At 43.3% G+C, this 26,802-nt stretch overlaps 1 protein-coding gene across 2 annotated transcripts in view; it reads left to right on the plus strand.

The window, feature by feature from the left end:
• The window catches only part of LOC308163072 (uncharacterized protein), a 95,311-nt gene that overhangs the window by 36,121 nt on the left and 32,388 nt on the right, over nucleotides 1-26,802 (plus strand). For both annotated transcript variants that reach the window (XM_080537253.1, XM_080537254.1), the window contains exon 10: nucleotides 624-667. In XM_080537253.1, the coding sequence (XP_080393379.1) occupies nucleotides 624-667 (44 nt within the window). The remainder of the gene's footprint in view (nucleotides 1-623; nucleotides 668-26,802) is intronic.

Here is a 26,802-nt window from a genome sequence, read left to right on the forward strand (position 1 = left end):
ACACACACACACACACGCTGACCCCCTAGGTGAAATATCAGACACACACACACTGACCCCTCCAGTGACCAGTCACACTGAACCCCTCCACCAATCTTTATCTTCTTTCATCCCCCTGAGTATACTGTATGTACAGATTCTACCAGGAGTGTTTGTGGTGTAAAAGTTATTGACCTTTAACCTTTGAACTGAAATGTGATTGACAGTGTGTCAGAGTGAAATACACAGAATACTAAACTTTGTAACCAGGAGACTGAGACTTATCAAATCATTAAGAGTATTTATTTAGTTATTGCAAGAAGGAGCGATTGTCCGGCCAACAAAAATGTGGTTCTCAGTACAATGGCTCAACTGGGGCCATCCCAGCTGACCACATTTATAGGTTTACAACATCAGTGGGCGGTTTGTCCTGGGGTTGGCCATAGTAGGTTCAACAGTTAGTCAAAGTAGACATAACTGTCCCAGAGTGAGAAGGAACAGTGCTTCTTCTGCTTATCAGTAGGTAGTCGTAAAACCTTTGTTTATCACATGAGAGTATCCTGCTCTGCATTCTTGTCATTCACACAGTTTTCAGTATTCACAGTTTTCAGAAAACATTGTCACATAATTTTTTTCCCACACAGTGACCAGAGACCAAATGACATACCCACTCTCCAAACAGGACCAGGTAACACACACACACACACACACACACACACATACACACACACACACACACACACACACACACACACACACACTCACACACACACACACACACACACACACACACACACACACACACACACACACACACAATAAATGGCTTGTGTTGTCTTCAGTCTCAGCACTGTGTGGGTTTATTGATCCACTTGTTAGACTAATTATTATTGTGTACGGCAGCACTTTTTTGGGAAAAAAGGAGTTGTAACATCTGACGCATCTGATATACTATAAATCATAATATTATACCTCACCGCTGGCCTTAGGATAGACGTCAGCTATTCTCGCGAGACCAGGGAACGGGATGTGAAACGGGACGTGAAACAAAAATGGCGGGTCAATAAACGCACACAGTGCTGAGACTGAAGACAACACGAGTCATTTATTAAGTTTATAACTGTGCTAGAGGGCAAACATTACAACATGTTCACTTATTACACAAAGACTGGGAAAGCGACACTAGCTTGAACAACAACGGAGGCGCCGACCTGACGGTAGGAGTTGGAGGGATTGATGAATGAAGCAGAGAGCTGCTAGATACAATGGTCAGTACAGAGCTGCTAGATACAATGGTATGGAGATAGATTTATATCATAAATACACACGTACGAAAGTATAATACCGTGTTTTACTATCCATCCGCACACATCTCTCGAGTCGTGTGTCGTAAAAAGAATTCATGCGTGCGTGAACAGATCCACGCAAGCGTGTTTTGCTATCGACCCGCAAATATCTCTCCATTCGTGAACCGTGTTTTGTGAACCGTGTTTTGCTCTGCTTGGATTTACGTATGTATTTTTGAGACAAACATTTCCCTGTTTTGCCGTCTCGATTGGTAACTCGTAATATTCATTAGCTGATTATAAGGCGCTATCTGATTGGCCGGTGATCTGAGCTGTTCTTTCGACAAGATGAGTGTTTCTACAGTTTCTACCACTCAGCAAATACGATAATACACTACGAGAGCACTTAGAATACATAATAGTTTACAAGTAATACGTTTATGTATTATATTAGTTATCCCCCCTCACATGTATTGTGGTTAACCTACATGTTTTGCTCACTGCACTTCTTATCCACCACTGATGTAAAAACCGAACAATTTCAGAATGTTTGCTTTTATAATATAGACTACCCACTTCAGTCACCTACACCACTGCTAGAAAGCACATGTTTGTAGTTGGAACAGGGAGCATTTTGAGGGAGGGGGTCAGAATATGGCAGCCTGTCTTTCATGTCTTTAGTTGGAACAGGGAGCATTTTGAGGGAGGGGTCAGAATATGGCAGCCTGCCTTTCATGCTGGCATATTCTGACCCCCCCCCCCCTAACTATTGTTTGCAAAGTCTGAGACACTTCACATTTATTGTGGTGACATCCTTAGGTCACTGGATGGTTGTAGGCTACAATTATTTGTACCTTCAAGGGCATATGAATTGCCTAATGTGTTTAGATTTTTCATGATTTATATGTTCATGCGTGACATAGGCTATGCCTCTTTGATATGAACCATTTTCTATTGTCATAATAAAGATGATTTGTGAACATCTAAATCTTCCTTTATTTACAGCACCCCCTCCCAGAAAAAAGTTCCAACGTTATACCTAGCGTTATACCCTATTCCTAACGTCAACTTTTTGTAATCAAGGACAGGCCCCTACCTGGGCCTACCTGCCAGAACCCAAGCTGTGGTTTAATTTTGGATATAATTGTTTTAAGTATGTTACTACAGAAACAACAAGAGAGATGTTGAGATAAATATCTCTGACATCTGTTCATTACCTCTGGTTAGGACCCGCCCCTCCTATGTTTGTATTGACTTCGTCTCACACTATTTTTCCTGCACTCCAGTTGTCTAATGAGACAGATCAGCCTAGGATGTTACTACAATACTGTTCTAAGCAAAATGATCAATCGTTTGTTGATTTTGTAAATAATGTCTATATTTCTGTATTCATTGTCATTTTTGTTTTGTTTCGGTTGTTACATATGTTGTTGTTTTGTTTGAATTGTGTTAATATATATTTTTGTTCTGGTGTCAGCTTATACCTGCAAAGAAAATATACTTTAGACTACTTTTGCACTTGCACCAACTTGCCTTCTTGTCTTATCTACAATAGTTAGACTTGACTTTCATGCTGGCATATTCTGACCCCCCCCCCCTCAAAATTCTCCCTGTTATAACTACAAGCATGTGCTTTCAGGGGTACCACCCAGTGACCTAAAGATGTCACCACAAAAAATATGAAGTGTCTCAGACTTTGCACACAATAGTTAGGGGGGGGGGTCAGAATATGCCAGCATGAAAGGCAGGCTGCCATATTCTGACCCCTCCCTCAAAATGCTCCCTGTTCCAACTACAAACATATGCTTTCTAGCAGTGGTGTTGTTACAATGGGATAATGTATTTGGACCCAGTTGCAGAGTAGAACAGAGTAGACGGATGCAGGAGTACAATTCAAAAATAAAGGTACCGTATTTTCCGCACTATAAGGCGCACCGGATTATAAGGCGCACCTTCAATGAATGGCCTATTTTAGAACTGTTTTCATATAAAGGGCGCACCGGATTATAAGGCGCATAGAATAGAATATAGAATACTGCAGTCAAACGTTTGACTGGGGTTGCGTTACGCCCAAGCTCCACCTACTGCGTTGCGTCACCTCTCCATCGGTGTTGTGTCAACTTCCCGTTGTCCATGCTCCACCTGAGCGTTGTCACCGTCAACGTTCTACCTGCTCCACTGTCAAAAATATATATTTTTCCACCAAGTATCAGCCGTTCGTCATCCATTTTTGCAACAAGCGTCAAGGACCTGCGGTGATTCACAGCTGACTCGCGTGAATAGCAATTTGCAATAGCTGCGACCACGAGATATAGAGTAGTTAGCTACAAGCATTTTCAATCTGGTATTATCTCTATTAGTGGATTAACCACTATTAACCACTATTAACCACAGGTGATTTAACAGCTGATAAAAATACATCAAGTAGACTACAAACAGAGCAAAACAATAAAACAACACCAGAAAACAACCAATAGGCTATACAATTATAACCAACAACCAATATGTGACAGCTCCTGGTAAAATGTGCAACGTAATTTTTCAGTTTTTACACATGCATAAACTACAGATTGTAAGCTTTCAATTGATGTGTCAGTCGGTGGTTGCCAGCGTTCTGTTCTTCGCCGTGGCCTGCTGGGGTGGAAACATCAGTGCCAGGGATGCTGCGAAGCTAAACAAACTGGTGAAGAAGGCCAGCTCTGTGGTGGGGACCGGGCTGGACAGCCTAGAGGTGGTGGCAGAACAGAGGATGGGGAAAAAACTGGCGGCCATGCTGGCCAATCCCTCCCACCCGATGTACTGCGAGCTGGCGGGGATGAGGAGCAAGTTCAGCCACAGATTTGTTCTCCCCCGTCAAAGTACAAAAAGATTTGGACAGTCCTTTGTTCCAGCTGCACTCCGACTCTACAACCAGGCCCTGCAGGGTGGGGGAGACCTGGAGCTGGAACTTTGGAACTTGGAACTTTTTACTTATTGAGCCTGCACTGTTTTATTTATTTATTTATTGAATGTTTTCTGTCTGCCCTAACTAAGCTGTTTGACAACAAAATTTCCCCATTTGGGACAATAAAGGTTTTTCATCATTCATCATACATTCAAATCAGAGAAAGATTGAACACGACAGGCGTATTTGAATGTTGGTTCACCTCAAACACTGAATGGGAGAAAAGTGACTCTGAACGCAGCCACAGCTACGAACGCTGCTAACAAAACACATCGCTACGAAGGTCTCAACTGTATTTTAATAACATCACAACATACTGGGAGAACATCGACATGCTAAAAACACATAACTACACATAACTAGATGAACACACAGTTCTTGCTTTTGAACACGAGCTAAAACGAAAGTATGTTTACAAGTCAACCCTCCCTTACCGGTAGCCTCCGGCAAACGAGAATAATGAATCCAATACACACATTATAAGTGTTTAGTGATCGTTAAACTGTTGTTTATTATATCGAGTGGGTACTTTAAAACTTCAAGTTGAAAGCACCAAGAAGGACCGCCTCGAAATTCATCGATGTTCATGTCCCGTGCTAGCGCTGTTGCCTTCATTCGAATAGTGACTGTAGAGTAGAGACGCTTCTACTTGCTGCTCTCTGTTCAACAACCCACTGTTCGAGTTTGTCCTCTAAGTAACTGTGGCCATCTCGCTTTGTTCCCTCGGAAACTCTGTTTAGTCTTCTTTACTTGGGGTCTTGTGGTGTGGGACTGTGAGTAAGCACATCAGTACCGGTGTTTACTGATTACCGTAATGCTGCAAGCGGTGCGGCTTTGTAGTTTACCAGTCGTACTGAAACATTTTGACAGAGCGCCTTGAGCACCGTGTACAACCAGTATGGATCAACCAATTGACCAATTGATCCATATATAAGGCGCTCCGGATTATAAGGCGCACTGTCATTTCTTTCTTGAAAATTAAAGGCTTTTAAGTGCGCCTTATAGTGCGGAAAATACGGTACTCTTTATTTGAGCAAACGGGAATTAATAATAACCGCACAGTAAGCGATGAAACAAAAGAGGAGAAATCAAGTCTCCGATAAATGCTTAAATAATAATAGGAAACAAAACAACAAAACAAAAGGGGAGATGGCTTTCGTCTCCCCAAAACGCCGTCAATAGAACAAGGCAGGGCAATGTACTTACAATAGTCAATCGATACTTATTTCCTTATCAGGCGAGGAACGATAAGGCTACGAAGACCCGTACACACATAATGAACGCAACATATAGTGAACAACCGACAACAAGAGAGGAAACAGAGGGATATAAATAGCCACAGCTAAACAAGACACCAGGGCCCTATTCCACAAAGCTCGATAAAGTTCTAAGCCTCGATAAAGTTCTAAGCCTCGAAAATGTTAGCTTGCGTTCGGTGCCATCAACGTGGCTCAAATAATTTGCTGCTTGGTTGAGCTCCTTCTGAGTCAGATATAACTAGCCTGGTCGCGACCAGGCTAAAACACAGGCTATAGTGAGACGTGCGTCAAAAAAGGCTCACAGGCGGAAACTACATCCCGAACGACAGTTCCTCCCTAGGAAATATTAGTTCCCACTTCACACGAGATAGATAGATTAGATAGTTTGACTGTGTGATAGATAACTTGATATTTTGAAAGTGTGATCGATAGATCGATATATCAATAAAGAAAAGAGTGTAAAAAGTAAAGTAATTGTCTCAACTTGCATTGCCGTCATCACAGCGGTCTGGCTGGCGTAGTGGTTAAGGCTGCGGACTCGAGTTCCAAAGGTTGCGAGTTCGAGACTTGACTAAGTCATTCTTTTTTCTTTTTTTTACATTTAACCGAAGATTTCATGCAAAGGTTTCAAACACCATTGTAATCGTGTCAGTTCTTGTAAATTAGCCTGCACCATAATTTTATAGCCTACAATACTTTTTTAGATGAGATTTTAGATTAGATTCAGACAACGAAATGCAGTAAAAAGTGCGTCTAAAGAGGGATTCGAACCACTGATATAAAATGACGAATAAATCCTATGGCAGCGGTCGATACCACTAGGCCATTGTGGCGATATGACGGTTTGTAGCCTGCTGCGGATATCACCACAGTAGTAATATTCATTTATTAAAATATGAACATATAACAATAACTGGGGCTAGTATGACCTACGCATTTAATCGGTCAGCAATTTCTTGCCAAACCATTTCCCTCGCCTTGTTAATTGCGGCAGTATTGCACTATTTTACATCTTATTTTTCCGTCTTCATAAAAATCAATAATTCGGAATGCTGCGCAAATGTAGTACCCCTGCAGAGTGGAGTATCTTCATTTCGACAGATCGACACTTCAGGGCTTTTTATGTCTGCGTGCACGCGCCCATATCGAAGATTTGTAAGCCTGTCTTCTGTGAACACTGATGACACAAGGCTGATCCTCGTTCGAGGAATCACCTGAGGCTTGAATTCCAATCTCGAGTCTCCTGAGCGCCGCATTTATTTATAGCGCAGCTAAACTGATCCACCTTTAGTGGAATGACCCCCAGGTAGCAATCACAGTAATTAGACAAAAATACATACATAAACATCAGAGGACGCCAAAGGGTCATTCCACAATAAGAGCGACTCCCCAAACCTTACAGGTGTAGGTGACTGAAGTGGGTAGTCTATATTATAAAAGCAAACATTCTGAAATTGTTCGGTTTTTACATCAGTGGTGGATAAGAAGTGCAGTGAGCAAAACATGTAGGCTAACCACAATACATGTGAGGGGGGATAAATAATATAATACATAAACGTATTACTTGCAGTGTTTCCTCCAGGAATTTTTACATTGGTGGCGGATAGCCCTGACCGCGCGATTTTTTTTTCGCGTGCACGCGCATGAAACGCGCACGCTCGCTCAAAACAACGACCTAATTCCAGCCAAAACTAGAGGATGGCCAAATTTGTTTTAATGAATATACAGAATATAAACTTGTGGCTGACAGTCACATACACACACACAAAGATCATCAGCTATAATATAATACGAAGTAGGCCTACATGAGCACAAAAGCGGCTAACGTTACTGATTAACTGTTTACTGTAGTGCAGAGAGATGGTAGTCGTAGGCGGCGTATCAAATGACAAAGCTAAATGTTTAATGAAGGACATGAACGATTGTCAACAACACACTCAAGCAGTAAATAGAACAGTCTAAACAACTTGGGTACTACGCACTCAACTGCGGACGGAACAATACTCTCAACCTATAGTTCCGTGCGTGAATTATGTCAACCCACCACATTACAGAAGTAAAATCACAGTCAGATGGAGCATTCGGTAAACAGCTGAGTATCAGCTGAGTTAAAGAAAACTCAAAACTCAAAACTCTTACCTTTGATGACACCCACATCAGCCCTGTTTTCCCGTATTTCTCCCGTGTGTCTCTTATTGTCCAAATGTTCCCTGAATTTTAGCTGCATGTTTTTCCAGCATGTAATTCCGTTGTCAATAATAAAATCGTCTCACCTTCTTTTCCCCTTGACAATACTGTGTCGTTGCTAAAGTGACGGCACATAAGAATCGTTTTTTGACTTGCTAATGTCTGCTGATACACCAACACAGCTGGCCGATGCTGATGGCTCTCCCGCTGTAGCTGTAGTTGAAGCTGGTGGTGGTGGTACCCCGCCATAAACGCTGTAATAGCTGATCCACCACCTAGCTTCTTTGGTCCTGCCAGCCATGCAGTTTCGAGTCGCTCATAGCCACTGCTAGCTTCAGCAATGTTTGAAGTGTCTGGGACATCTTTTTTCTTGAAAAATCCATCCATCTGTCGCTGTTTTCGTTTAATTTTCCGAAGTTATTTAACGTGATATCTTATTTGTGCACCTAGCTAGCTAGATCAGCTTTTGTATCTTTTAGATGGTTCACATTTAGACCAATCAGAAGTAGCCCTTGTGTCACGTCGTCAACTGAATGTTTAATGTCATTAATCTGATTTTGGATCAGCGGTTAGAGAGAGATGGGCGTGGATTTAGGTGCACTTTTAGTCAACATCCATTATAGCGCTGATCTGGTATTACCTAAGCTAATTAGCCAGCTTATCATTATGGAGGCTTTATGGTTGTTGTAACTATTATTATTTTAATGATACAAAAAGTCTTGAATCAGAATCAGAATTTATTTTACAGTACTCAATAATACAAATCTTTGGCTGTGGTTCTTCAACATTAGCTTTGCAGCAAGGTACATAATCACAACAATACCATCACAATAATCACAAGTAAATAAGTAAATTAAGTAATGATAAGTGTATCGGGGGGGATACACACCCGTGGACTATTATAACCTTAGTGGCACTAATTTAACACTAACACTCTATATAGACTAAATAGGATTTAAATGGTGGACACTGACTAAATAACTGAGGGGGAGGGGACAGGTATCAAAGATGGAACAATTACAACATTTAATATATACAGATAACATACACAAATGCACATACATATAACATTGAAATATATCTAGCCTATCTAATGGTACCAGTAGCCCGGGTTGTAGCACGTGTGGTGATGGTGATGGATGGAGGGAGAGGTGGAAAGTTCAGTGGAAACTCCGTGGAGGTAGCTAGTAGACAGATGGATCGTCTTCTGAATATCCCGACTCAGGACTGGACGGGCACGTCAGACTCACGATGAATTGGAGCGGAGATGGCTAGCGTCGTTTGCTAGCCGCATCCCACGGTCCTAGTTCGTTGTTCACTTCAACTATCCACACAACAGCAATCTTTAACTTCGGTTTACTAGAGGTTTATGATTTAGCTTATATGTAGGTGATACATTTCTCTATCCTAGCCACTCACGAGTCCCGAAATTAACCCTCTTCTCCGTTACGAAACCACCAACTGACTCGCCGTCGTCAGGAGCACCAAACATTTTCTCGCGAGAGCATTCTAGGGTGCGTTCACCAAAACTCGCACAATTATCCAGCAACACAAAAACGGCAACGTCTCACAACAGAACACACACAGCATTCAAACGAGTGGCATTAATAGAAAATAACAAACTTGGGAACTTGAAGGGGTGGGAGTGGGGTGAACTACTACTAATAATAAATATAATTGACTCCTATTTTAACTAATTCGAATTCTTACTCTGGGCCTTCAGAACAATAAGGAATAAAGTGATAAGTGATGGTAGTCGCACTACAGCAGAATTAAAGTGCAATCAATAGTGTAACATGCTGTGCAAAGTTCAACAAGATGAAAATGAAAGTGTTCAGGTATTTCTCAAGTAGTCAGGTAGTGTGCAATTCCTGTGTCCTAATGTTTTCAACATTAGCATTGCAACAAGGTACATAATCACAATAATAAGTACATGAGTAAAGTAAGTACCGTATTTTCCGCACTATAAGGCGCACTTAAAAGCCTTTAATTTTCCAAAAAAACGACAGTGCGCCTTATAATCCGGAGCGCCTTATATATGGATCAATTGGTTAATTGGTTGATCCATACTGGTTGTACACGGCGCTCAAGGCGCTCTGTCAAAATGTTTCAGTACGACTGGTAAACTACAAAGCCGCACCGCTTGCAACATTACGGTAATCAGTAAACACCGGTACTGTGCTTACTCACAGTCCCACACCACTTGTGTGTGTATAAAGACCCCAAGTAAAGAAGACTAAACAGAGTTTCCGAGGGAACAAAGCGAGATGGCCACAGTTAGATTAGTAACTGTTAGAATCACAGTTAGAGGACAAACTCGAACAGTGGGTTGTTGAACAGAGAGCAGCAAGTAGAAGCGTCTCTACAGTCACTATTCGAATGAAGGCAACAGCGCTAGCACGGGACATGAACATCGATGAATTTCGAGGCGGTCCTTCTTGGTGCTTTCAACTTGAAGTTTTAAAGTACCCACTCGATATAATAAACAACAGTTTAACGATCACTAAACACTTATGATTTGTGTATTAAATTCATTATTCTCGTTTGCCGGAGGCTACCGGTAAGGGAGGGTTGACTTGTAAACATACTTTCGTTTTAGCTCGTGTTCAAAAGTAAGAACTGTGTGTTCATCTAGTTATGTGTAGTTATGTGTTTTTAGCATGTCGATGTTCTCCCAGTATGTTGTCATGTTATTCAAATACAGTTTAAACCTTCGTAGCGATGTGTTTTGTTAGCAGCGTTCGTAGCTGTGGCTGCGTTCAGAGTCACTTTTCTCCCATTCAGTGTTTGAGGTGAACCAACATTCAAATACGCCTGTCGTGTTCAATCTTTCTCTGATTTGAATGTATGACACATCTGAAAAATTACGTTGCACATTTCACCAGGAGCTGTCACATATTGGTTGTTGGTTATAATTGTATAGCCTATTGGTTGTTTTCTGGTGTTGTTTTCTTGTTTTGCTCTGTTTGTAGTCTACTTGATGTATTTTTATCAGCTGTTAAATCACCACAGCGGTTAATCCACTAATAGAGATAATAGCAGATTGAAAATGCTTATAGCTAACTACTCTATATCTCGTGGTCGCAGCTATTGCGAATTGCTATTCACGCGAGTCAGCTGTGAATCACCGCAGGTCTTTGACGCTTGTTGCAAAAATGGCCAAGGAACGGCTGATACTTGAGGTGGAAAAAAATATATTTTTGACAGTGGAGTAGGTAGAACGTTGACGGTGACAACGCTCAGGTGGAGCATGGACAACGGGAAGTTGACACAACACCGATGGAGAGGTGACGCAACGCAGTAGGTGGAGCTTGGGCGTAACGCAACCCCAGTCAAACGTTTGACTGCAGTATCTTCTATTCTATGCGCCTTATAATTCGGTGCGCCCTGTATATGAAAACAGTTCTAAAATAGGCCATTCATTGAAGGTGCGCCTTATAATCCGGTGCGCCTTATAGTGCGGAAAATACGGTAATGCAGTTTTCTGGTAGAGGTGGAAAAACAGGGGAGGGTCATGCTTTTTTGGGAGGGGGGGGGGGGTGGCCTTAGTGGCAAAGTGTGCAGCCTGGCTGAGAGCACTTTATTTTTCTTTTCTTTTTGAAGAAGAGCTCTAAGGCTCTGTCATAAGGGAACTCAGTTATTGGCGGCCCGTTGATGCTCAGTATCATGCAGGCGGCCAGATGGTCCCCCTGCAGTCTGTTTCTCAGGTCAGTCTTCACCTGCAAATAGAAACAATGACAAAAATAAGTGGTATGTGGGAAGGTGAGAGAAATCAAACAATATCAGATTTAGATTACTTAGTAAATTACCCTATTCATTGTGGAAAAGTCCCTCTCACAGTTCACACTGGAGATGGGAACTGTGAGGGCAATGGCAGCCAGCTGACTCAGACATGGGTAGAGCTGTCCCCATTCATCGTGCTGGGATGACAGTTTACCCATCATAGTGAGCTGGTCCATGGTCTGAAACACATAACACAGTGAGACAACATTATTCTGGGGTCCTCAATTATCTTTCTGCAGAACTATTAATTGTGACTTTCAGATTTTACCTTGAATGCTCCAATCAGCACATGCTGCTTATAAGAAGGCCATTCTTGCAGTACCGGTACATTTCCTCCAGACTGCTGCAGGAATTTTGCAGACAGGGAGGTAAGATGTGCAATGTTGACGGCATCATCCTCCTTGGCTGCTTGGGGTCCCAGAACATGAAATGCCCCCATGATGTCCAGGTTCGGGAACCTTCTGTCCAGGCTATCTTGGAGGCCATCCAGATAGGGCTCCATTACCTAAACATGGCACAAATTACAGACTAGTTTAAGCGCTGGGAGTCTTTTACAGAAATGCCCTGTATAGAGGATAAACATACAATACTAGTTAGGGATGCACGATATGCATTTTTTCCAACCGATACCGATACCGATATTTACCCGCTTCTCGTGGCCGATAACCGATACCGATACCGATATTATTATTATTATTATTTTATTTTTTTCTTTCCTAGCACCAGGGGAGCTCCCCCTCCCAAATTTCGTTGTTTGGTACCTGTACTATATCAATGACAATAAAGACCATTCAGATATCATTTCACAGTTGATAACCTGTAGTTCATGCACACCTGAAGGTAAGAAAGGCTATGTAGTGAGCAAAGATTGATGATTTAATATTCCATAGTGATCTCACCAAATCTAACTTACATCACTATTGTTACACAACAAAGAGAACACTTCTGAGTCTTCAAATGTTCATTTATTATTTCCTCTAACAAACAGAATCTGTTATACAGTGCACAATGCTTTTTTTAGCCAAGATCTGGCCTCCTTTTATGAAAACAAAAAAGGCTCACCTAAGAGTAATTAGATCAAAAAAGTGTCAAAAATAATGTGCACCTTGTGCATCAGTCAATACAAAAATAAAGACTTTTAAAGAACCAAAAGTTGTATAGAACTTGTACAGAAACTAGTGCTAAATGTCTGCAGATAAACAGAATGATACAAGGCACATAGTAGGCTACACTAGTATGCTTAATAAAGCAACTGAAAAGGGCTGGGCTATGCTACTTTTAGTGCATGAGGATGAGGTAGGTTGTGATAAAGCCCATCAAACGTTTTGCATAAGAATTCAAAATAAATTGCACTGACATGGAAAAACAAAAAGTGCATGTTTTCCTTGTAAACAACTTGTCTTGTATAGCCTACATTCACATTCTCACCTAAATAATAGACACGTTTTCCATTGGTGTTCCCTAATATACAAACTGAATACAATTCCTACCTCATAGAACCTTTGCAATGTAGGCCTACATTTGGCCTTGGCCTACCACTCTGAGGCTACTTTACACTATGCTAGCCTACTTTGAGGGCATCAGGTGAATATTTTTCTTCATAAAAAGAAGCATCTCTGCTCTCTCGCATCCGAGTCGGTTTCTTTTTTCATCGATCACATGAGCAGCTGCAGAAAATAAACGTTCGCTGTCGACGCTAGTGCAAGGGGCTGACAGGTACGCCCTTGCAAGCAGGGCCAGGGTCGGGAAACGGGATTTGTTGCTTCTCCAGTATTCCATTGGGTTCTGAGTCCTGGGAATCGTTGACTGTGAGAGGTACATCTAAAAGGACAACAAAATCACAATATACTGTAAGTACAGATGTCGCTAGATTAGCCAAGCTCTCCACTTCCGCATAAACATCCGCCCCTCCTTACGTAACACCCTACATAGCAGCGCACATGTCACATTATCGTGATGTGGTGTATTTTTTTACAAGTTGAAAGCCAAACATTAAATTGAATAAATTACCTGCACTTCCGTTTGAGTTCTCGCCTGCTCTTCTGTGGGTTCAGTGTTTTCTTCCAAGATTTCGTCGTACATTTCCAGCAAAGAAGGGTTACCTGTGTGTATGTAATGTGTACATTTCAAGCCTGCAAACTGCGACACTTTAAATGAATGTGCAACCAATAACACTATGTGCAATATGACAACCCTAGGGTACATAAGGTTGCAGAGAAATAGGAAATGTTAGAATAGGTATAGCATAGCATAGAGTACAGCACAGTGTTTTATCTGTACAGTATAGTATAGTGGATAGTGTACATAGCCTTTATTTATGTAAACCAGCTCTTTTCCCCTCTTGTTTTTTTAGTTTTTTTTTCTTTCCTAGCACCAGGGGAGCCCCCCCTCCCAAATGTCGTTGTTTGGTACCTGTACTATAGCAATGACAATAAAGAGTCTTAAATAAATAAATAATAAAATAAAGACCATTCATTCATTCATTCATTACCGTCTGTCCTTGTCTTCTTTGCTTGCGGCTCGGCTGGCTGGTCAGCTGTTGCACAGCTGATCATCTTCTCTTGCAACATGTCTGCTGCTTGCACTTTTGTTCCAAGCTTGAAGAAGCGGTCCTTGTATCTAGGGTCCAAGATTGTTGCGAGATAATACAGGGGCTCTTCATGGATGTGACTGAATCTCTGGTCTACTGCTTGTAACAGGGTGCTCTTGGAAGTTTTCACTCCCTGGTCTGTTGCAACGGCCTTGTTTAACAGACGTTTTAAGGCTTCGACAGAGGGGATCACGTCTGCTGCTGTGGCCGTAGCTGAACTAATATCTCTAGTCACCTGTTCGCACGGATCGAGGATGGTCAGCATGTTTTCAACTAGCGCCCATTGGTATGTGTTTAGAGACGCAGGTAACGCGTAATCTACTCCATATGCTGCGAGCGCTCGCTTCTGCTCCAACAAACTCCTAAGCATATAAAACGTGCTGTTCCATTGCGTTGGTACGTCTTGTTGGAGCCGTGTGGTTTTCATTCCCAGTTGTGTCTGTAAATCTTTCAAACGGGAGGAGGCGAGTTGGGATTGCTTAAAGTGTCCTACCATCTTCCTCCCGATCGCAACACAGTCGGATATACTTCTCTGGCTCAGTACAGCCTCATTAACGGCAAGCTGTAAACTGTGGGCCATACAGCCCAAGCTTGCAACTTCACATTCCTCACAAGCCTTGGCCATATTGCGCGCATTGTCCCTCAGCACAACGTGCACCCGCTCCTTAGGTATATTCCACTGTCCAAACATGGTTTCAAAAGCGCCGCGGATGGCTGTCGCAGTATGCGAACCGGAGAACTCCTGCGCATGAAGCAGTGTCTTCTTCATATTGAAGTCCTCATCCAGCCACTGGGCCGTTAAACTAAGCATTACTGACTGGACTAACGTCAGAAGTCCATATGTCCGTGGTAAAACTTATCTGGCTTACGCTAGTATCGATCAGACTATGGATGTGTGTGGCGACTGTATCATACAGAGCCGGCAGGCACACGTCTGCAAAATAGCGGCGACTTGGGAGTGTATACCGGGGCTCTAAATGTGAAATTAGCTGGCGAAATCCTTTATCTTCTACTACAGAGAAAGGCTGGTCGTCGAGGGCCATCAACTCCATTATTTTTTCATTGATGGCTTGAGCCTTTGAGCTGTCTCGAGTGAACTTCCTGCAGTTTTCAAATGCGTGTTCAATAGGCACCGCGGCTTTTTTTTTCGCGGCTAGGCTACCGTGTTCTGCTACTACGACTACGAGTGCTTGATATTCCTTCCATACAGCGTGCTTGCAATGGTGATTCTTCAGGTGACTTATTAGATTCGTTGTGTTGTAACTCGTAGACCTTTGCCCTCCTCTCCGAACTTTTGTCGAACATGTATTGCAAATTGCAAACGCAATATCTGCCTCAGAAACTGTGAAGAATGTCCACACCGGGGAAGGCATGTTTCGCTCGCGTCTCGTCTATACAAACTGCGTGCCTGAGCGCGGAAACCGGAAGCAGAGCGCGGAAACCGGAAACCGGAAGCAGAAATATTTCCGGCTTCATATTATCGGTTAAATATCGGCTAAAATTGTATAAAACCGATAAATACCGATAAACATTAATGTCCCATTATCGGGCCGATAAATATCGGTGCCGATAATATCGTGCATCCCTAATACTAGTGGAAGACTGCAAGTTTGGATAGCTTTGGAGTTTGGATAGCTTTAGTGGTTTTGCAATGAAAACTGAATGTCATGTTGTTTCCTCCAAAACACAACTGGGATGGCTACCTTAGTGCCTATCTGGTATTTTGTTTAATTTCCTCAGACTTATTATAGTACTTACTAGATGAACACTTATAGTACTAGACTAGATCAACATGTAACATCCAAAACAAATGTACCTGCGTCCTGAACCGGGACCAGAGCGCCTCCCTAGTCTGCTCCAGCTGGCCTCTCCCTCTCCTCTCCCTCTCCTCCACATGGGTGATATTAAACCCCCCTAATCCTGCAGGGTTATCAAGCTCATTATTGAGCTGGGCCAAGAATGAGCCAGGGGGCTGTGCATCTCCTGCATCTCTGATGGTCCTCAGGCACGCCATCGTCACTGGGACCTCATAAAGGTAGTCACACAAGAGCCAGGCTTTTAATTTTTTCAGTAAGGCTATGATTAGTTCTATTGAGTTCTAGAGCAACATGTTAAAAGTGATTTGCCTTTAGGAAATACCTGCTCTTTGATGGCCAAGAAGTTGACATTTTCTTTCTGGAACATCTTGGACAGCCGAGCCAGATGTGGCAGAACATCCGCCTGCAGATAGACCGCTGCAACGAAGCGGTAGGTGCAGCAGAACCCATACAGGCCCTTGGCTACTGGGCACTTATGGTACTCTGTCTCTTCAGCCAAGGCACCCAGGACTGTGTAGAATATTTTCTCTGTTCAGTGATCAAAGAAGAGGTAAAAACTCCTGGCCAAAGTTTAAGAGTATTTATTCAAAAAAGATCGGGTCCTCAGATTACAGGCACACAAAACAGTCACGACGTGGGGAGAGGTAGACAGAAAAACAGAGCCAGGAGCTCCCCAGCACAGGATTTTATAGCGACCTCTCAGCCAATCACATCACAGTATGTTCTTGGCCAATCGTGATCCTTCCTTCTAGGCCTCTGATTGGCCTAGACCCTCGGGGGCGTGCATGTGCGTGTGTGTGTGTCTGCACATGTGCGACAATTGCTTATCAGGTCTCCCCGCGATCATTTGTAATAATACGTATGTATATATATATAAAAATATACGTGTAATATGTGTAAAATATACGTGAATATATGTGTAAGATATACGTTATATAAGAAGGCTATTAATGTGTAAAAATATACGACACATCCCCCCTCGGACCACCCAGAGGGTGTTCCGAAACTAAATGATCACATAAACCAAAACAAAAACACAAACCTCACATATCACAGCTAAGAAAATATAAAAAAAAAAAAAAAATAAAAAAAAAATAACTATTAAGAACCCAAAGACATCATGCAAAAAATAGAAACCAACCAATAATAAAAAGAATCTTGAAAATAACAATCACAATTAAACTAAACACAGTCCATCATGCACAAATTAATATAGAAACTTCCAACGACCGATGTTTTCTTTGTCCTTGAAGCGCCAGGGACAGAGGTTACTAGCACATGAACCCAGTTGGAGAACAGCCTTTACCGCTGTCTCAGATTGATATCCTTCCCAGTCAAGAGCGTTTTCTTCGTTGTTCTAGGAACAGAACCGCTTTCCTATCTTTGCATAACCACCACACCACTTCTCAACTGACATCAATCACATGATATAGAAAGAAACAAACAGTAATCGAAGCAAATAATCATAAAACATCACTTAATAAACAAATCATCAAAGGAGGAAACAAAATCAGAAAGCAAAACAGAATCCAGCTTTTGCTCATCAGCTATGTTGGTCAACATTAAAGCATTAATAGGAACATCAGAAATACACTTTCCACAACATTTGATCAAAATACCAAGTAACATAATACAGATGATAATGACAACAAAAATAATAGCGACGGACCTGATCATATTACCAATACCTGAAAAAGCAGAATCAAAGAAATCTAACATATTCCAACCGTGTTCTTTATGTAAATCCTCTACACCCTTCTTGTTAGATTCATGAAAATCATACAAAGCGTTATCAGAATCCGAAATATAACTGCAGCATTCACCGCCTATCAAAGCACAAGTACCACCCTGACTGGCCAAAATAATGTCCAAAGCCATTCTATTTTGGAGAGCTACATTCTTAGTTTCAGTCAATTCAGTGGCCAGGGCAGATACTACAGCATCCGAAGCATTAATGTGTTTTTCAAGAACGGATGATAGGGCACTTAATTCAGTCTGAGAGTTGTAGACACCATAACTTGGGAATATTAGGCCAAAAAACTTCTGAGCGGTAGACAACGCCCTACGACTACGATGGGTTGCTTGTTTGTGAAGTACAGACATCTCCTCCCGAGTAACTTTCCTAATCAAAGGTATCAGATGAGCCAAATAACAAACACCCTCAATCAAAGCAGGAAGCTTAGAGAATGCATCATTATCACACACAAGAAACACATGTTCCGGGAGTTGAAGCTCCGTACCAGGATACAAGAACATGGTTCCACCTATACAAGACGCGGCCCCTAACTGACGAACCGCGCTGCTCTTGGGCCGTACTTGAATGTCAATACAGGTTGTAATATTTACGAGAGGCATGACTTTAAGCTGCGTGGTGCCTTTCTGCCGTCTGGTAGTATTGGTATCATGTAATTTCATTTGAGGCACCATAGCACAATCAACAACTTTACATTTCAATCCAGAAATAACAACTGAACCCCTCCACCGTGTAGAAGTCACACTCCCAGAACATGACAGATGAGGACTCAATGCAGTACCATTTAATTGAGCGAACATAGCTTGGATAATATATATCTTCTTCGGACCTGTTGGTTGTGACAAATGTGTAAGCCTATCAATAATAACCTTCCCCACACCGCTAGGCCTATGGTGTTGGTTAACCGCTGCTGTCAGACGTTCCAACACACCCATATCCACACCTGCATAGGAAGAATTTAAAGGAACCAGAATCGTGCTGGGCTGACAAGAAGAGCTCTGGTTCTTACCCTGTAAAACAAATGGGGCTAAACCCTGCCAATTATAATGAAGCCATTCTGCTTTAGTTAACGGTATGGGAAAAAACATAGGAGCAGACGCACTTACAGGGACCTGTTGACAAATCCAGCAATCAGAATAATTCATTTTGGAAGCAAAATCTTTCATGATACTAGTGGCAGAATTAGGGTGGGACCGTGTCCCCAGGTGATTAGAATCATACAACAAATAATCGTCAGTAGCGACTACAATCGCCTTCGTAGAAGCCTTCACAGCAACATTTTCAACCTTTCCTGGTAACTCATCGTGAACATATTTATGCACAAATTTCTCACAGTCCAACCTATAGTGGTGTGAAAAGTCAGGCTTGGTCCTACAAACTTTGTCCTTGAAATTGTTGGATTTACTAGACACCTGTTCACCGATATCACGTCTAGCACACCAATACGAGTTCAACCCCTGGTCAACATTAGTTAATGTCACACGAGTTTCTTGCGTGTTGCTTGAGTGTTGATCAAGTGTAACATATGTAGTATCCAATAAATACCACTCGTTCGCTTCGGCGGTATAGATCAAACAATCATCAACAGTACAACGTGAATGTGGGCAAACAAAAGCTCTACCTGCTGTGATCATTCTTCTCTGACGTCCAGGCATAACAGTGTGTGAGTAAAGTGTAACATTGTCCAAAGAAGTCAATGGGGTAGGAACACTAAGGGGTATATTAGTCTCTGAAACGGCATGGCTTGAGTTTCCTCCTAATTGGCCTTGGTGTTTTACGGGGTCTGTCTGGTTGAGGTGTATCACTGACAGGTCTGTGTCTCTCAATGGTACCTCGGTCCGGGCAGCCGCCCGGGTTGCTGACATCTCCGTCTGGAGCATTGTCAGGGTCGGAAGGGGTGACAACAGGGGCAACACCAGGCTTGGTAGAACCCCCAAGAGGGGTGTCGCAGTCGCTGGATCCTTCACGGTCTCCGTTGGCCCACTCATCTCTGGGCTGGACAGGGTCTGGGACGAGGCCCCCGGCATCATCTGCATCACGGCGCAGATACTCACCAACATCTTCGTCAGCCTGGATGTCCAAGCTGTGGACTTCCTCGTCCCCAGGGGTCTCCTCACCATCCTGCTGAGGTTCTCCCTCATCGTCCTCATTGGGTGCCTTGATGCAGTGATGAACGTGATACCAGGTGGGGGACCCCTTGATTTGGAGGGCAGTCCCAGTGCACCGAACGACCTCGTATGGTCCTTCCCGTCGAGCCTCATGCCACTTCCGTCTGTAGACCTTCACGTATACTTTGTCACCCGGTTGCAACGCGTCCTTCCTCTCCTGTGCGTTCACCTCCTCTTCACGTTCCTGTTTGTGGAGCACATAAGAAGAGATACTCTTTTGCCGGTTAGTCATGTACTGTACATAGGCTTTCATGTCACTCTCCAGGAGAGCCAAACTTGGCCCTTTCCCACTGGTTCGTACACAGGGAGCTGTCATTATCCTCCCCATTACCAGTTCATGGGGAGTCAAGTGCAGCCCTCGAATCTCACTGGAACGACAGGCCATCAATGCAAGAGGGAGTCCTTCCAACCAATTAAGACCTGTATGCTTACAGACCTTAGAAAGACGGTTCTTAAGGACCCCGTTCATCCTCTCTACTATCCCCTGGCTTTGAGGTGAGTAAATACACCCAAGTCTCTGCTTGATTCCCAACTTTTGTAGTATAAGCTTTACCGTCTTATCCACAAATTCCTTACCATTGTCTGACGATATCCTATCTGGAATTCCAAACCTAGGCATGACTTCCCTGCATAGGAACTTTGCTACAGACTGAGCATCCTTTCTTCGAGTGGGGCAAGCTTCTACCCATCTGCTGAACCTGTCTACTACAACTAGCATGTACCTGTATCCTGCAACAGGACGAATCATGTCCACATAGTCAATCACTAAATGTTTCATTGGCCCGTTTGGGGTAGGGATATGCCCAGTTCCCACTGGTATTCCAGGTCTGATATTGTTCTTCAAACAGACCACACATTGACCAAGGATATGGTCTATTTGTTCCAACAAATATGGAGCCCAAAAACCATATTCCTTGGTGATCTTGCGTCTAACCTCCCCCCTGGACACATGTGCTAATCCATGGGCTTCCTGTATCAGTATGCCTAATAAATCTGGGGGTGCCACAACCAGTCCCTCATGATTTCTCCATAGACCTGTGTCATCCTGACTAGCTCCCCTTGTTAACCATAGGTTTTTGTCTAGCGCATTTGCCTCACTCTGTAACATCAACAAATCCTCAAGCGTGACCATGCCCTGTAACTGTACTTCATGTGTGACCAGCAGAACTTTACCTGCTTTGTCTGCTCCTGTAATAGCTTTGGCTGCATCATCTGCAGCCCTGTTACCTTGTGTGACATGTGATGAGTCAGATCTGTGTGCGGCACACTTCACTATGGCTAATTCCCTTGGTTTCATCATGGCTTGTAACAGCTTCATGATTTGAGCGTGGTGCTGAATAGGCGAACCATCAGTTTTCTTAAAACCCCGTCCCTTCCATACAGCTCCATGTAAATGACACACATTGTGGGCATAGGCAGAGTCGGTGTATACTGTCACTCTTTGTCCGGTTCCCAAATTGCATGCTTCTGTGAGGGCAATCAATTCAGCCAACTGAGCTGAACAAGGCTGAGGAACAGCCTCGGCTTGTTCCACAATGAACTCCGAATTTTGGGATCGGACTATGGCATACCCGGCACGTAAATTTTCTCCTACCCGGTAACAAGATCCATCAGTCCAATACTCAACGTCAGCTTCCTTTAAAGGCAAAGCTAGTAGATCTGCTCTAAGCTTAGAGTACCTCGTAGCTTCCTTCACACAATCGTGTGGTTCCCCATCTTCTGGGGTTGGCAAGGTCTCTGCTGGGTTAAGTGTGTTACATCTTAGTAATGTTACATCTTCCCTTTCCAACATCCTGTAATAATCCCTAATCCTAGGCATCGTCAAAGTGTACTTGCCTTGATTCAAGAGGTTCCTTAGACTGTGGTGGCAGAGAATGGTAATTGGGTACCCCATTGTTAAGGTTGTTGCCTTCTCGTACATAAGATAAGCCCCGGCCATTGCTCTGTAGCATGGCGCGAAACCCATTTCTACCTCTGAATATGCGACAGAGTAATAGGCTATGGGCTGTGGACTAGGTCCAATGCCTGTTGGTTGCGTGAGAACAGCGCAGGCATACTTCCCCTCGGCTGAAGAAGAAACATACAATCCAAATTCTTTGGAATAATCTGGAAGCGCTAAAGCTGGCGCTTCTTGCAATTTGTGTTTAATTGTCTCAAACGCCAAATCAGCTTCCCTTGTCCAAGTAATGCAAGATTGGAGGTTATCACTACCTGTTTCCTTAATCATCCCCCTCAATGGAGCGACTAGTCTAGTGTAATCCTCCACCCATGCTGAACTATACCCAGTAATGCCCAAAAACATCATCATTTCCCTAACCGTTCGTGGTTTTGGAGCCTTCTGAATAGCTTCCAAATGTTCATTAGTGACGCTGCGATGTCCCTGTGTAATGGATTGTCCTAAGTAAGTTACCTTTTCCTGACAATACTGTAGCTTCTTTTTAGACACCTTGTGTCCCTTCTCCGCCAAAACCTTTAACAGTTTAACGGAATCCCTGTGACATGTTTCTTCATCTGGGGCACAAAGGAGTATGTCATCCATGTACTGAATGGCAGTACTACTTATCATCTGTTCTAACCCGTCTAAGTCCTCCCTCAAGACCTGATTAAAAACATGAGGACTGTGTTTGTACCCCTGTGGCATTCTGGTATATTGATAATGCTGACCTTTGTAGGTAAACCCAAATAACCCTTGACTTTCTACACTAAGAGGTATAGAAAAGAAAGCCCCGCATAAATCAATCACTGTAAACACTTTGGCTGTAGATGGAATCTGAGTCAACAGCACATGAGGATCAGGAACTTCAGCTGGATAGCTGACAACTACCTCATTCACAGCCCGTAGGTCATGTACCAGACGATATGAGCCATCAGGTTTCGTCACTGGCAGAAGAGGTGTATTGCTTAACGGATATTGAGTTATCTTCAGGACTCCTGCCTCTAACAGTCCTTTGATCTGTGGCTCAATTCCATCAATTGCTTCCTGTTTCAATGGGTATTGGTTTTTCCAAGGGGGTTCTGCACCCGGTATGAGTTCAACTCTCAATGGACGAGCTGATTTCACAAATCCAATGTCTGTACTGTTCTTTGCCCACAGGTCGGCTGGCACATTCTGCATCATTTCTTCTCTGAGGTCTCTGTCAGCTTGTACAGGAAGGATTAGCTGGTTCATTAGCTTCACAGTCTGCGGATGTCCTATTCCTTGAGCAGAGATCATCAGTTTTGTGAACTGTCCATCAATGCTCCTCCAGATAGCAGGGTTTTCTTTTGTCGTTACAAATCTGGCTTTTTCTGAGTCTGCCATCATTGCCCCTAAATGCTTCTGTTTATAGTGTTCAGATATCATAAGTGTCACATGAGGGATGCTACCCTCAATCTTATGCTCCTGATCTAGATAAGTGTCACTGTTTATCTTCATAGCCACTCCCTGAGGGCCTAGGATTATACAACTTGTACTAAGCTGTACCTGTTTTGGCTGATGCTTCAGCCACTCATCTGGGGTTGCATCTGCAACTTCTCTAAAATACTGGAGTGTACAATGCAATGGATCAGTAGGCCTTCTGGCCTCTGCCATGTGTGCCAGGATATAATTGTCCCACATCCTTGCTGGTTCCATTAGGTCTGGGCTAAGCCCTCCCACCCAATATACCATAGATGCGTTGTTGTCCATCATGACAGACAGCTGTCTGTTCTCTTGTGGCACTGTCACCTGACAGCCGTCAGGTGTGCATTTCACGGTACAATTTAACTGGCATAGTGCATCTCTCCCTAGTAGCCCTATTGGCGTGTGTTCTGATACAAGTATTGACAGATCTGCTCTCTGTCCTTTGTACTCTAAGCTTACAAGCTCAGTGGTAGGGATCAGCTGTTTAATTCCCTCGAATCCGATTGTCTTCACATATTTCCCAGACATAGGAAGGTGCGTGGCGTCTTCAGGCTTCAGACAAGTGTAGGCTGCTCCACTGTCCACCATCAATTCTAATGGACGTTGGTTGACCGACACCCATATTGTAGGTTCATCTTCAGGCCTGTTTGTCACCACCAGCTGGCACCCCCCTTTCGGATCTTCTGGGCACCCCTATATCGCAGCTGCTGGGCCTCCATAGGGGTTCACCACTCCTGGAGCCGGTGCAGCAGGGGGCCTATATCCTCCTTTTTGTTTCCCCCCTGCGCCCCCCTGGTTCTTCTTAAAGCAGGTACGTTTTAAGTGTCCATACTGGCCGCATAGGAAACATGGTCCTAGCATCTTCCTCGGTGCTGTGGTCCATCCCTCTTGTGGTGGTCCTTGGCCAGGCTGGTTGTATGGCTGGTATGGAACCACTTGCACCCCTGGTGGCCCCTGTGGGTATGGATTCCCCCCTTGTGGCCCCTGTGGGTATGACTGGGGAGGGACAATTTGCAGTTGCTGTGGCTGAGATGGGACCTGTAGTCTGCTCTCTCTCTCTGGTTTTCTTGCCTTCTGTCAATTGCACTTGAGTTAGTTTTCTGAGTGAGTCCTCGTCTTGTGCCTTCTGTGTCTGAATCTTCTTTCTAAATAATTCTACTTGGTGTGCTATGTTGTCTATATAAACAGCCTTGCTCATGTGTCGTAGCCCCACCACTTCTGCTAACTTGTTCTTAACTGGGGTAGGGAGACCTTGTTGAATCTTTTCCCTGATTATGGCTTTTTCTAACGGGTTATCTTCGGCATCCTTCCCTGTCACACTTCTCCATTGAGAGTGCACACGGGCAACAAACCCCCGGGGATTTTCATCTCCCCCCAGTGGCTTCACAATGACATTGTCTGGGTGAATGTGAGTAGGGTATGTTTCTCTGATTGCCTTCCACAGCTTGCCTCTGTTTGCTGCGAAGAGTTCTGGATCATAAACGGATGTATCGATATATCTATGAAGTCCCGCCTTCATCAATATTTCCTGCATGGTGTCCAATCCTGTAATGGTAGCTAAGAGTCTTTTCAAGTCTCCCATAGCAGCGTGCGTTCCTGTCAATCTCACGTCGACTTGCGTCGTCCAGGGGTGGCCACCATCTTCCAGGACTGGGAGTTTTTCTATCACTTCTGACAGATCTGTATGATTCCAAGGACGATATTCCATCTGGTTACCTCGAATCAGCACTGGGAAGTTCCCCTGAGTTGCCTCTTCTTCCGATGCTGTTTCATAATCGCTTACTTGTGGCTCCGTTTTTACGTCCCGCCTTGGTGTCGCTCCGGACCTTGGGGAGTTCAACCGGGATGCAGGTGATGATGCCGCTTGAGATTGACGATACGTTTCTCTCTCTACGTCTAGGTCCTGCAGCTGTTGTCTGTAGTCTTCTTCGTTTCTTAGGATTTTCGCACGGAGTTTTCTTGCCCTCCTTTCTCCCTCCTCTTCCTCCCTGTCTTCCTGCAGCTTCTTCTTCTTTTGCTTTAAGCTCTCTCTTCTCTTCCCTACCTTCAGAGACTTCTGCTCATCTTCAGAACTATTTTCTTCTTTTCCCTTCTTATAGCGTATTTTCCCTCCCTGCTTTTCGGCCCTGGCTAGTAGTTTTCTTATCGGAGCACTGTAGCCTCCTTGTGCATTGCTGTCATCACTGGAATCTTTGCTATCACCTCCACTGCCATCTTCACCGTCATCCGTCTTGTCCCTCCTGTCGTCCCCTTTTCCCCTCGGCTCCTCCTTCTTTTTCTGTTTGGCACCTGACCTGTTCTCTGGTTCGAAGTCCACGGTCACTCTCGCTCTTCCCCTCTCTAGTACATTTTCATCCTTATCTTGGATAGTGAAGGTTCCGCTCGTACTTAGGACAGGGACCTGAGGGTAGATCCGCTGAGAATTGTCCTCCAGTCTCTTGGCATAGGGAGGAGGACTGGAGATTGGAGCTGTGTGTGAGAATGGAATGTTCACTTTCTCTTCCATTGCTTTGGCCAATTCATCTCTTTTTTCTGGATCCATGTGAGCTGTTTTCTCATTCCAAGCTAATGCTACTTTCTGCCCCTCTACCTTGAAGAGGTCTAAAATAGCTAACTCTAACCTGCGTTTCTCTGATCTAATCTTTCCTTTTTGATGCGCCTTATGTGCATTGATAAGTATCTCCAATGTTGCAATTAATTGTAAGTCAAAGGTGCCCTCTTCTGGCCATGGTTGTTCAATGTCTGCCCAACGAATATTCCATTTCGTTGACATTTTGCTAATCTCCTTAACAAGAGGATTCATTTTTTCCACTATAGCCACAGGGGATGAATTTGCTAATATTCCCTTGTCTGTATTAACAGCCCTCACAATGTTACTGGGTTTGGCTCCCATGTCTGAAATATTTATACTGCTTAATATGCTGAAAATATGCTATAAGGTGTACTTTTCTTACAACCCACCTTCTGTTGCTGTATCTGCTAAACAGATGCTAGTCCAACTCTTAACTGCGTCAACTGTCCACACAGAACACTACAACTCCAGAACAACGGATTGTTTCAGTGGTATTGTGTATTATTGACTTAAATGTAATCTATGTGTGTGTGTTTTAATCTAAATGTTTTTTCCCTTATTATGTATGAATGTGTGTCACTTAATTGCTCAATCAATACTAATTATAGTTCAGGTCAACTTAATTATTAAACTACAAAGGCTGTTCAACACAATTATCAAATTACAAAAGCAGGTCACGCTCTAAGTCTTTCTGATCCACAACCCCTTGATTGATCAATCCTCAGATAGAAACTGTTCTGCTATTCTTTAATCAAGAACTGTGAAAAAAGAACTTAACTTCAAATCAAAAGATGTAAAACACGAATATTAATTACAACCTGTAAAGAAATCGACTTGTCATTTGGAAGGAATAAAATGATTAATTATTAATTACAATCTGTAAAGGAATCGACTTGTTATTTGAAAGGAACAAAATGATCAATTATCAATTACAATCTGTAAAGAAATCGACCTGCTACTCGAAAGGAATGCACAATCAACTAGACTTAGTCATTTACACTTCATTGATGTAATCCTGTGAAAGAAAACGTCATCCCTAGACCACTATAAACCAATTGATCAAAGTTTTGTGAAAACTGAAA

This window comes from Nansenia antarctica (assembly GCF_963989245.1).
Source record: "Nansenia antarctica genome assembly, chromosome: 7".
NCBI lineage: Eukaryota > Metazoa > Chordata > Actinopteri > Argentiniformes > Microstomatidae > Nansenia > Nansenia antarctica.